We start from the raw sequence: 13454 nt of genomic DNA, 5'->3' as shown, positions 1-13454 counted from the left end.
GCGAATACTAAAAATAAAATGAGAAGAGTATTCACTGGGATATATACCTAATAAGCATAATCTTCCAGGCAAAAAATGGTTTTCCCCCTTTAAACGGACATGAAATAACACCGCCTCTTGCCTTAAATTGTTTTTATTTCCCCTCAGCATTTAACTTACTCGATTTATGTTTCATAGTTTGCGTTGGTGAAATTTAAGTGTATTTGGCACGATAAAAGGGAGTGAGTTAAGGAGGACTGTCTTATAATAAACATTCATGCTGAAAAACTCACTTGATTTTCTCTTCCATTTCTTGTTCATATTCTCTCTTCACGATATCCAATTCTTGCTGATGCTCCTTCCGCAACGTTCGAAGATCTTTCTGCAACCTGACGATCTCCTTGCCCAGCTTCTCCTTCTCCTGCTCTGCCCCTGCTAACTGAAATTCCAGGTCATCGTGCTGGGCCTCCACGTCAGCAGGCGACGTGGGTTGCACGACGCACGACTTGGACTTTTCTGCAGCACGTCCTGCCAAAGCTTCTGTGGGTTTAGCTTCTCCCTCCATCCGCTGTCGTAAAGCCTGCAATTTTTCAAGTTTGGAGGTCAAGTCTTCCATTTCCAGTCTATGCCCCTCCCTCTCTCTTGCTAAGCAGGAATCCAGCTCTGTTATCTTTTGCTCCAAGATCTGACAGGTCAGTTCCTTCTCCTGGAGAACCTTCTGGACGTCATCAACCACGTTTTCCCAGTGTTGCTTCGCCCCTATGTTATTTTTACCCCCGTCTTCCTCCACGTGCTGGGATGCTATCAAGGAACATCTCTTGCTTTTCTCTTCAAGTTCTTCTTGAAGACGACTTATCACAACCTGATCCTCACGCTGCTTGGCGTCGGCGTGTTCTAGCTTGATTAGGAGCTCCCGGTAGCTGCACTGCATTTCAGAAGGAGAAGAAACCGTCTCTTCTTTTTCCTGCTCTGGCCTCTGCAACAGCTCTTCTCTTTCCATTAGACTTCTTTGTAAAGCGCTGATTTTCTCTTCACGTCCCTCCTGCAGACAGCCTTGGAGATCTGCTTCTTCGTGCTCAGTCCAGGCTGCCGCGGTTTTTGCTGACCTGGGTACAAGCGGTGCTTCTGACCGTGGTGAACCTTCCACCGATTTAAGTTTTGCTTCCAAGGCCTGAATTTCTCGCTCTCTCTCCTGAAGCTTTGCGTTTAGCTCCCCCAGATGGCCTTCTGCATCTTTTTTATATTGCTGCTCTTTCTCCTCCATTTGAGACAACAACTGCTTCTTGATGGCAGCAATTTTTTGCTCGGCTTTTTTCTTCAGTTCTGCCAGTTTCGCGGCACCCTCCAGCTCAAGCCTGTCTTCCAGGGCCCTCAGCTCCTCTTCTCGGCCCTTGACGCTTGCATTTGCGTGTTCCAATTCTTTCTCCTTGGTTTCAAGTGCGGATGTCATAGAAGACACTTGCCTTTCGAGCCGCAAGACTTTTTCTTCAGCTTCTTGAACCCTGCTGTCCTTTTCCTCTCCTAACTCTTGAATGTGCTGAAGCTCACGAAGCATCTCTTCCCGTTCGGCGTCCTTTTGCCGACTGTGTTTGCTAAGGGCTTCATTCAAGGACTCGGTTTCAGCTGTCTTCCGAGCCAGATGCTCCTCCAACTCCGCAACTCTCGCCTTCTGGGTTTCTAACTCGCTCTCTAAATTACGCTCCTCTTGCTGCAGCTTGCTCTTACCTTCCATTTCGCCCTTTAAACATCCAAACCTTCCATTCTGCTGATCAAGGTCCGCCTTCGGTAAGTTTACCTGCTCAGCCGTGTCGCTGGCTTCCTTCGCTTTTGACTCAAGCTGCATCTGCAGTTCTTTGACAGTATTTTGATACTGTATGAATTTTGACTGTGCTCTCTTCTTCCACTCGGACAGCTTGCCGGACAAGTGATCTACCTGTGCGAGAGCAGAGGTTTTCTCCTTACTCAGAGTTTCAGCGTTCAAGGATAAGTTTTGCACCTGGTCCAGCAAGTCACGCTGCTGTTCATCGTATTGCTTCCTCAGTGACGCCACGGCCGCTTCTTTTTCCGTTGCGCTGATGCTGTTCTGAAGCTGAGTGTTCAGATCGATCAGCTGTTGGCTAAGACTGCCGATCTCAGATTTCTTTTCCCTGAGCTCTTCTCTCATCAGGGTGACAGCATTGATGTTTTCAGATAACTCTTTCTTCAACTGCGTGATACAAGACTCCTTTTCAGAGGCAGCCTGCTGCTGACTGCCTCCTTCCTTCTGCAAGGCTTCTTTTTCCATTACAAGACCTTCAATGTCAGCCTTCATGCTCTTAATTTGACTTTCTTTTTCTTCTAATTGACGGGTAGCTTGTTGAAAAGAACTATTTAGTGCATTCTGCTCTTCTGTTAGCTGTCTAAGCTGCGCTTCTAACTCAGAAGCCTTGCAAGTTTTAATCAGTAGTGCCTCCCTCACTTGTGTTGTGTGGTGTTGACAGTGGGAAATTCTAGAGAGAATGGCATTCATTTTACTGCTACTATTGTTGATCAGCTCATCTGTTTTAGCTTGTAGCAAGGCTTCGGTTTTCCTAGAGTAAATATCCAGCTGAACTGCTACTTCCTGAGACAGTTTCTTGAATTCCAAGCTTTTGTCTTCTAGGCTTTTCTCACTTCTTTCATGCAAAGACTTCAGACTCTGGAATTCCTCATCCGTGGCTCTCAACTTGTCAGTCAACTCAGAAACCTTCTGCTTCTCTTTCTCTGCCAGTTCCTCCAGCTCAACTATACGCTCTTGAAGAGAAGTATTTTCCTTCAGAGAACGAGTCAAGTCAACCTCCAGCTTTTCAAGTCGTGCCCTTAGCTTAGCTTCATTTTGTGAGAGAGCATCCATGTGAGCAGACTTCTGGTGCAGCTGTTCCTGTAGTTCCTTTAATTCCGTGTGCTGCCTAGCGCCTTCTTCCTTCAGCCACACCAGTTCCTTGCTCACCTCTTCTTTTTCACACCCGGATCGGAGGACCCTTTGCCTCAGTTCTGCTACCTCTTGTTCTTTTTCCTGTAATTGGACTTCATGTTTTTCCTGAAGTTCTTCCGCTTGCTGATTAAGTTTCTTTTCCCAGACGGATACCACATCACTGAGTTCTCGTCTATGTACCTCGGTGAGACTTTCTATTTGCTCCTTTTGGTTTGCTTCCAGTCTCGACACTGCATCGCTGATTCCAGCGGAGTTTGCCTGTGCCATTTCCAAAATTTTGGCATTGAACTGTTTCTCTTTCTGACTCAGCTCTAGAACGGTATTTTCAAGCTCTTTTTTAAGTTTGGCTTCCTGATCCAGCAACTTCTTCTTTAATGTTTCTTGCATCTCCTTTGCTTTCTGCTTAATTTTTTCCATCTTCTTTTCTTGATTTTTAAATTTGGTTTCATATTCCTCATGTAAAATACTAATATCGTCCTCCTTGGCTGATAATTTCTGTTTGAGAGTTTCGATTTCTCGGCTCTGCCCTTCTCTCATTTGTAAAATTACATTTTCCTTTTCTATCAAGATTTGCTTTGTCTGAGCCTGTTCTGTGTTAGTATCTCTAAGCTGGGCCTCATAGAGTTGGGTTAAAGAGTGCACTTTTTCCTCCATTTCACTTTTCTGCTTTTCAAGTTGCTGCGTTAAGTCCCGCACCTGGACTTTGTGAGCGTCTAACTCGGAGCAAACATCATTCTTCTGTGCTTCAACGTCGGCTACCTGTTTAGCGAGGAGAGCTCTTTCCGTTTCCAAGGCCAACAACTCCTCCCGCAGCTGAGCCAAGCGCGCCTCGGACGCTGCAGCCTGCTCGTGCGTGGTACTCTGCTGTGACTGAAAAAGAGCCAGCTTAGCCGATGCCTGCTGGAGTTCCTCTTCGGACCTCTTAATATCCGCCTCCAAGTTCTCCACACGAGCCTGATGCTCGTTCAGATGCCTGTCCTTTTCCTTCAGAAGAAGCCCCAGCTGATTAATTTCATCTTTTAATGCCTTCTCAGTTCTCTGGATAGACTTCTCTTGTTCTTTAATGATGCTGTTGACTTGCTGCTCGTGATGACTTTTCTGTTCATCCAGCTTGGCCTCTAGTTCCTGCTTTACTTTATCTGCTTGACCCTTTAGTACAGAAAGCTCCTCTTCTAGCTTGTCACGGGCTTCTAATACTTCCGCCAGTTCAGAAGACAGGGATTCCAGTTCTGTTTGCTTCACATCAAGCTTTTCTAAAGTCTTTTCATTCATCTCTTCTATGTGGGCCTGGAAGAGACTCTCTTCGTCTTTCAACAGTGTTCCTTTCTCTTGTTCCTGCTTTTCTCGAAGCTTTTCCATTTCGGCCTGATGCTGTTGCTTTAAGACTTGGAGTTTTTCAGTCCAAAGAGTATCCTGCTGACGCCGCAGGCTTTCCAATTCTGTCTTGTGTTTTTCAACCACGATTGTCATTTCTTTATTGTGCTTATTTTTTTCAGCTTCCAAACGGATAGCTAAATCTTCTGATTGATTTTTGCTTTCTTGCAAGCTTTTTTCCAAAGAACTTTCCAATTCAAGAATTCTCTGTTAATAAAAACAGATGTATTTTTATTAAAGTACAGACTTATTTATTAGCAATGATACACATGACATAATGTCTACACCTGCTTAAAGATTAAAACGTAGAAAAATAACTCTACGTATCATGCCAAACACTAGAAAGCACAAATAATCCGTGCCCAGTTCCTAAAGGAATCATGTAACAAAGAAAAGATTTTCTATTTTAATACAACTTAAGGTTCCAAATTCTTTCTACCTCCCTGGGTAATTATTTCAACCACCTATATTTTCAAGAATATTCTGAATGGATAGTCAAAAAGAAATAAATCATAAAGAAGATAACAGTGACTTTTGGTAGGAAATTTTTTTCTGTGTGTTTTCTTAAGGCCTACATCAGTATTCTATTACTTTCATAATTTAATTTTGGAAAATAAATAATGTATCTGGTTTTTCCACCTCAAAAATGATTATTTAGAAGATGTTTTGCAAAAAGAAGGAACTTATACAAATTTTACTGAAGATAATTCTTAGCTCATGAGAATGTCAATCTTGATTCTAAAGGAAAAAGAGCTAAGACAGAGCCATGCAATGTCACAGCTGGAAAGGTCCTAAGGAATTACCACAGCCAAGTCTCCATGTGACAGGTGAAGATATTAAGGTATAATTAATTTACAAAGCTAGCAAGTGGAAAAATCTAGGCCTCCTGAGTATCAATTCCCTTCTACCATGCCACCTTACATCAATGTTGGAAATGGGAAATTAAGGCACAATTTAGAACTATGGGAAAAAAGTGTGACTCTTTCACTGTCTAAACCAAAGCAAAAAATCTAAATAATGTGTCAGTTTATTTAAAACAGGTCATACATTTCTATATACTACCGTGGGAAGAGCCAGAGGGCCTTAAAAATGTGCATTCGGGGACATATCTATAAATTTATTGACTATAGGACTATGTTTAACATGGGAAAACCAGGAAAAACTCAAATGTTTTATAGATAAATATTCCACAGTCCAACCATCCAGGCATGGACTATGATTTTTTTTTTTAATTTTTTTAATGTTTACTTATTTTTGAGAGAGAGAGAGAGAGAGCAAGAGAGAGAGAGAGAGCGAGAGAGCGAGCTGGGGAAGGGGCAGAGAGAGGGAGACACAGAACCCGAAGCAGGCTCCAGGCTCCGAGCTGTCAGCACAGAGCCTGATGCAGGGCTCGAACCCACGAACCTCGCGAGATCAGGACCTGAGCGGAAGTCGGACGCGTAACTGACTGAGCCACCCAGGCGCCCCAATGTTTGTTTATTTTGAGACACAGAGAGGGAGCAAGCAGAGGAGGGGTGGGACAGGTGGAGGGAACCCCAAGCAAGCTCCGTACTGTCAGTGCAGAGCCCGAAGCAGGGCTCAAACCCACGAACTGCAAGATCGTGACCTGAGCAAAGTCGGACACTTAACCAACTGAGCCACCCAGGCACCCCCAGAACTTAACTGTTTTAAAAGCAGGGCACTGGGGTGCCTATACTGTGATGTAAACAGAGAATGAATTAGGTCCAGGACATAGCAGGAGATGGACACAGCACGGCAGGAAGGTGCCAGAGCAAGTGCTGCCTGCAAAGTGAGGCGACTTCCTAAAGGTCAAGGGCAAGTAAGCAACGGAACAGACATGCCACAGAGCCTGAGTGCAGAGAATCAGAGTGAGTGGCTGACAGAAACACAGCCAGACGCAGCCAGTTAAAGGCAGAGTCAGCAGCAGCATGCAGCGAACACTAAAACCACTCCCAGGAAAAGCTCTGATTATCTAAAAATGAGGTGCACGTACATGTGAATCTCACCCAGTAAAACAAAAGCTCCCGACAACTCCATATTGATTGGCGGGATAACAACAGTTTCCCCCTGCAGATAATTCCACAACTCTGGAACCGGAACATTACCCAGACTTACAGTTCTAGAAGTCTCTGCTTCTTGTTGAAGGTCCCGAAGTTTATTTTCACTCTCCGTGAGGATTGCTTTCTTCTGCAGTTCTAACTCTTCCAGGGCCAAAGATTCTTGCTGTTCTTTTTCTTGGGTGATCTTCAGATATTCTGATTGACTTTTTTCCTGTGCCAAAAACAATACCACCTTAGACCCACATAAATCGTCAGCATTCCCAAGGCACTTCCACAGGAACCACGTGTTTCATTTGATCTGCACACCAGCCTTGTGAGGTAGGCAATATCATCACCTCTGTCTTCCCGTGCCCTAGTCTGCAGAAACAAAGCACCGTGGCTTTTCCAGTGTGGTCTGGCCCACGTTTGCCACAATTACTATCGATAGGAAAAATTTTGTTCCAGTAACCCCACTACGTCTGCTATTTTTCCACTACTTAAAAGGTTTTGCAAAACACGGCTCAATGTGAAGGGTCACGAAAGTGTCACTACCTCTTCTCTGTACTCCAGAGTTTGGTTATTTCAACTCCAGGCCGAGGAACTAGGTTGTGGCCTTATATAATTTGTGAGAAACACCTCATTAGGGAACCCTAGGTAGAAAACCGAATCAAAATCAGAAGATTACATGTGAATAATGGATTAGATCAAGGAAGCACCTGTAAGAGCCTCCCTGAGCTGTTCTACCCACCCCATCAATCCTGAAAAGCTTCTTCTTTGTCCTTATTACCTATCAACATTTATATTAAAAAGTGTTTACTGTTTGGAAAAGAGAAGCTCTAGACAGCACTTTCAACATTTAGTGGCTTTGGATTCCACTGAAGAATACTTTATCCATACCTACTGCACAGGGATCATGTTGCCAGCAGCAATATTTTCAGTTCACTACACTCTGGTGAAACATTGCTTTAAGGAAAGATGCTGTGCCATATTACAAGCAGACTGATAAGAAACTATTAGTTTCTAATCGATTTCAAAACATCACATAAGGGGTGCCCGGGTGGCTCAGTAGCAGTGTCTGACTCTTGATTTCAGCTCAGGTCACGAGCTCATGGTTTGTGAGTTCAATCCCCACATCAGGCTCTGCAGAGCCAACTTGGGATTCTCTCTCCCTCTCCCTCTGTCCCTCCCCTGCTCATATCCTCTCTCTCCCTCTCTGTCTCCCTCTCTCTCTCTCTCCCTCTCTCAAAATAAATACATAAGCTTTAAAAAAATCTATAAAGTTTTTTTCAACATTTTAAACATACTATACTGTCTAATGTAAGCTACATTTTAAATGCATCTCTTTATGCCCATAAAAATAAGAGGAGGGGCGTCTGGGTAGCTCGGTCAGTTGAGCATCCGACTCTTGGTTTTGGCTCAGGTCATCATCTCCGGGTGAATGAGTTTGAACCCCCCTGTCCTCCTCTGCATGGACAGCGCGGAGCCTGCTTGAGATTCTCTCTCTCCTCTCTCTGCCCCTCCCTGACTTGTTCTCTCTTTCTCTCTCAAAGTAAATAAATAAACTTCACAAAAAAATAATAGTAAGAGAACATTTTAGCAGCCTGTTGAACTTTGGCTGGCAACACAAAGCTAACTTCTTTGAAGAACTAGCTAGAAAGGGGAGTGGAAGGCAGGAAGCGCGCCCGCGCGCGCGCGCGTGTGTGTGTGTGTGTGTGTGCGCATGTGCTTCACATGTATCTGCATCCGGCTCTCTCTACTCAGACTATATCTAAGTATATCAGTTCTGGAACACAGTTTTGTTTTTTTTTTAATTTTTTTTTTTAACGTTTATTTATTTTTGAGACAGAGAGAGACCGAGCATGAACGGGGGAGGGTCAGAGAGAGGGAGACACAGAATCTGTAACAGGCTCCAGGCTCCGAGCCATCAGCCCAGAGCCCGACGTGGGGCTCAAACTCACGGACCGCGAGATCGTGACCTGAGCCGAAGTCGGCCGCTTAACCGACTGAGCCACCCAGGCACCCCTGGAACGCAGTTTTTAACAAGGCCAATGTTCAAGTCTCAGCGTCCCCAAAGGCCAATTACTCCAGCATGAAAACACATAGATCTTTATGACAGGAATTTTTAGAACAATTCCTGGCTTCATTTATGCCCACTTTGTTCTTAATTTTCATGCCCCTATTTTAAATGTATGCTGTCCTATTATAGTCTAAGCATTCTTGTAAACTACCTTAAATCCTTTCTGGACTAGAGCACCTGGCTGGCTCAGTCAGTAGAGCATGCGACTCTTGATCTTGGGGTCATGAGTTCGAGCCCCACATTGGGGACAAAGTGTACTTAACAACAACAACAACAGCAATAATATAATTAATTAAATAGATAGATTGGTTGATCCTCTCTGGACCAAGAAAGAATACAAGTATGTGCCCATTACGTGTTCTTTTCACGAATGCAGAGCAAACCCCTAACCTCAGCCAACAAAACTGTGAATCCATGTGCCTGTTTGCCCCAGAGATCAGAGAACTCCCTGACTCAGTTCAAAAACAACTGCTGCTGGAAATTCTCAGAGCCCCAGATCCAGATGAGAGTGAAAAAACACAAATGTGTGACAGCAAGAAGACTAAAATTACAAATACTATTTCTCTTCCTTCTGCACTAAAAGTGTTTTTAAATTATACACACTGTCTAATGGATACTAATTTCATATAAAGACAATCAAGTACATTTTTGGCATTAATACTTCTTATGGTAACTTATATAAAAGGCTTTTCACAATTTGAAAAAAAAAAAATTGTTATAAACCTTCAAATTATACTATTCCCAAAAACCTTATCTTTGTTTTTCTGGATATTATTTTGGTTAGTTCGGTCAGTGGTTTCTTATTTTATTTTTTTAATAAGAATCATATGTATTGAAAATTACTACTGAAACCATTCTACTTAAAATGAAAACTACTTGGGTCATTTTCATTTCTTCTCCTTTAAAATGCATTTCATGGGGCACTTGGGTAGCTCAGTTGGTTAAGCATCAGACTCCTGATCTCAGCTCAGGTCACGATCTCACAGTTTATGAGACAAGCCCCACTAACAGTGCAGAGTCTGCTTGGAATTCTCTCTCTCCCTCTCTCTCTGTCCTTCCCGTGCATGCGCGTGCACAGTGCGCTCTCTCTCAAAATAAATAAATAAACTTAAAATAAAATAAAAATAGAATGCATTTCAGACAAAACTTTCTGAGCTTTGAACTCTGGTACACTCAGTCTGGTGAGTCTTTAGACATTCTTCCTGAGTTATGCAGTCCCTGGTTCACAGCTTCAATTAGCCGACCGTCCCCTTTACTTCTCCACCATCACAGCCTACCCTACCGCCAGGGTAAGAGGGACGATACACAAACAAACTGGCTAATGAAAGCTTGTTGGTTAATACAATTTTCACACAATGCCAAGTTAACAAGCTGTGACAGCCTTTTTCCTGCCTACATCCTACCCTCTCTATGCACTCAAAGGTCAAGGCCGCCAGTAGTCTGACTTCAAGCTAGAAGTTAGGGGTGAGGAGAGAACTCTATAAAGCTACAAAGTTTACCTATAACAAAAACAAAACGGGTACTTACGAGAGCTATTTTCATTTGCTCCTGAAATTGCCTTTCTTGGGTCTGAAACTTCTTGGTCAGTTCCTGCTCTTTTCTGGCCAACTCCTTTTCGTGAAGCTTCTGCAGTTTAGCAATTTGTTCTGAGTGTTTCTGAAGGTCAGCCAAATAGTTAAAGTGAAACTCCCAAAATATGTATTCTACAACTAAGTAACCCTTTATTACAACTTAATCATCAAGACGACAGTGTAAGAGGAAAAATCAAAACGTATTTCCCACAGAAATCAAAAGTGACCAAAGTCTCAATAGTTAAAAAGAAAAGCTTACAGAGTGTATCACTCATTTGAGACAAGGAGAGCTGTTGCTGCAGGAGTCATTCTTACAGGAGAGGGCACTCCACTGAGGTCAAGTTGCCCTGGCTGCACCAATCTAGCTTTCCGGTAAATACACTATTTATTAGAAAGTACTGGCCTTGTTCTTTCTGGGAGAGGAAGACTTAATCTTACAAGAAGGTCAAACCTCCCTGAATAAATCTAAAAATTTAATGTAACTGAACAAAACTACCAACAGAATGGGGGTGGAGGGGTCCGGTGGACAAAATAAACATGCAAGAATAGCCAGCACTCTTCTGAAAAATAAGCATAATAAGGGGAGGCTACCAAACAATAGAACATATTATAAAACCAGAGTAATTAGAACAGTGTAATACTGGCATATAGTCAGGAAAAGCAATGGAATAGCACAGAGAATTCAAGAAAGAGACCAATATGTAGCACAACAATTTAGGATGAAATAAAGTAGTACGTCATGTCAAAAGGGAAAACATGGATTATAGTCACCTGGAAACAAATTAAAGTTGGATCCCTACCTCACTCCTTACACCAAATAAATTCCAATTGGATCAAAGATTTAACAATAAAAAATGAAAGCATATACGTGCCATAAAAAAAGTAGAATTTTTAACTGATGTCAGTGAGAATGTATTTTTACAAGCAGAACAAAAATCCAAATAGAAAAATCTCTACATGGCCAACAAAACAACAAAAGACCAATCCCAAAGCAAAAATAAGTGATAAACAAAGTCAATTAAAATGAGAGAGAGAAAAAAAATTATTTGGATAAATGCACTGTATAGTCAAAGAACTAATTCCTACTATACGTAAAAAACTTACACAAATCAGTAAGACCAACTGTCCAAAAGGAAAATGAGTTAAAGAGTTGACCAAGCAACTCAAAGAGAAAAAACTACCAATTCCTTTTAAATATATAAAAACATGTTTATCAGGGGTGCCTGGGTGGCTCAGTCAGTTGAGCACAGAGCCTCCAGGCTCTGTGCTGAAGCGTGTGACTCTTGATTTTGACTCAGGTCATGATCTCACAATTCATGAGTTCGAGCCCTGCGTCAGGCTCCACACTGACAGTGAGAAGCCTGCTTGGGATTCTCTCTCCCTCTCTCTCTGACCCTCCACCACTTGCACACGTGTGCATGCCTGCTCTCTCAAAATAAAAAATGTTTATCATACTGATAAAAAGATAAGCACATTAAAACTACAATGTCATTTTCTTTTAACTCCTCATCTTGGAAAGATTAAAAAAAAAAAAAAAGTAACACCATCCTTGTGAGGTAATACATCACTTGCAAGAGTATAAAGTGTCCTCTATAGAGCTTGTAGCAACTATGCAATAATTGAAAGTACACATAATCTCTGCCTAATATTCCACTTCTAGGAAACTATCCTAAAGAAACATACATGTGAGCAAATACGATAAGGATATTCACCAATTGCAACAGCAGAAAATGAAAAAAAACAGAAAATGAAAAAATCAGAAGATGGATTAAATTATGAAACATTCATACGGTGAAATCCTGAGCAGTCTTTAAAACAAATGCGGCATAACAAAAACCAAAACCTCAAATGTGGCATCATTACCAATTGTCAACGATAAGGAACACATTAAGCGGGGGGTGTGTGTGTGTGTGTGTGTGTGTGTGTATACACACACAGAACAGTATATATAACATACTATCTTTTGTGTTAAAAATTTAAAAGAGATTATAAAACAGCAAAGAGAAATTATATGCAGAGACTACGTCTGGAAAGTATATCCACAATGATATAAATTCTTTTCTCTATCAAAGTGATTTTTTTCCTATGTCCAGAACTCACAAAATGGTCAAGGTCTAAAACATAAATTAATTCCTCTTTACAGTCAAAAATTGTAGGAAAAGCATAAGACTTTAAGTTTCAAAATTGCTGTAGCCTGTTTCAATCTAGAATGATTCTTACTTTCATCACATCAACAACCTCCTGCTTCACCCGACTTAATTCGTTCTGTAGAATGGTGCGTTCCTCCTCCCTCGCTTTTTCAATAGCTTTTATTTGTTCATCCATTTCTGCCTTCATTTTTCTCCGTGCTTCTTCTGTTTTTTGGGCTGTACTCAAGGCTTTTTCAAGTTCCTCAAAAGCTATAAAGGAAAACAGCAGAAAACAAGTATCTCAAGAAATACTATCATTGAGCTAAAGTGTTTCATATCCAATTTATGGGAACTATGAGCAGCAGTAGCAAGACAGGTTAAAATACTCATTTTTGTTTTAAGCCAAGAGATATTTCTGAGCCGTTCCACAAAGCCGCAAGAAGTGTCCAGTTACTGAAATCAGCTTGTCACTGAATTCTGGATTCAGATCTTAAGACTACTTATATGAACTTAAACTCAGGAGTTTGGGAAAAAATTAAATTAGTAATGGTTCCCCACACTTTCTGCCTACAAGTGTCCTTACGGATAGCAAATGCAAAGAAATGAAGACTTACTCCTCCTTCTGTATGATGTAATTTCAACTGCTTTCTTGTTTGCTATGGAGTTCTTACCTATTGTCAATAAGTAGGTAATATTATTATATACTCACAAGGACATTTTTAAGAATGGAAAAATTATTCTTTGACTGATCCTATTTTTACAAACCTCTTAACCATGTAATAAAAGAGCAGAGTTTTTTGGTTTTTGTTTTACCATTTACCAGCTGAATCACATATTTAAAAGATGTATAATGACATGAAACGTACCCTTTGTACAAGCTTCAAACTAAGGCCACTGACTGGAAAGAAACCTTTACTGATTCAACTGTATATAGAAAGGCACTGCTAGGGGCACCTGGGTGGCTCAGTGGGGTTAAGCTTCTGACTCTTGATTTCGGCTCAGGTCATGATCTCACGGTTCATGAGGCTGAGCCCTGCGTCAGGCTCTGCGCTGACAGCGTGGAGCCTGCTTGGGATTCTTTCTCTCCCCCTCTCTCTGCTCCTCCCTCACTTATGCGCTCCTCCTCTCGCTCTCAAATAAATAAACTTAAACACACACACACACACACACACACACACACACACACACACACCCGGCTCTACCAGCAGGGTGTCCTTGTGTGAGAGAAGAATTCAGGCCCTGCAAAAACAATCATCTAGGATACAGTAGTATTCAGTAGTATTATCTTTAAGGAGGCCAATAGCTCACCCGGCTTCCAAAAAAACCAGATAG

General features: G+C 41.9%; 1 protein-coding gene across 8 annotated transcripts in view; it reads right to left on the bottom strand.

The window, feature by feature from the left end:
* The window catches only part of GOLGA4 (golgin A4), a 129483-nt gene that overhangs the window by 44930 nt on the left and 71099 nt on the right, over positions 1-13454 (bottom strand). For all 8 annotated transcript variants that reach the window (XM_058729385.1, XM_058729386.1, XM_058729389.1 and 5 more), the window contains 4 exons: positions 12214-12392; positions 9950-10078; positions 6422-6577; positions 273-4513 (listed from right to left, as the gene is read on the bottom strand). In XM_058729385.1, the coding sequence (XP_058585368.1) occupies positions 273-4513; positions 6422-6577; positions 9950-10078; positions 12214-12392 (4705 nt within the window). The remainder of the gene's footprint in view (positions 1-272; positions 4514-6421; positions 6578-9949; positions 10079-12213; positions 12393-13454) is intronic.

The sequence above is a fragment of the Neofelis nebulosa genome, chromosome 5 (assembly GCF_028018385.1).
Source record: "Neofelis nebulosa isolate mNeoNeb1 chromosome 5, mNeoNeb1.pri, whole genome shotgun sequence".
Taxonomy (NCBI): Eukaryota; Metazoa; Chordata; class Mammalia; order Carnivora; family Felidae; genus Neofelis; species Neofelis nebulosa.
The sequence above is the reverse complement of the archived record's forward strand: the minus strand, read 5'-3'. Positions and strand labels throughout refer to the sequence as shown.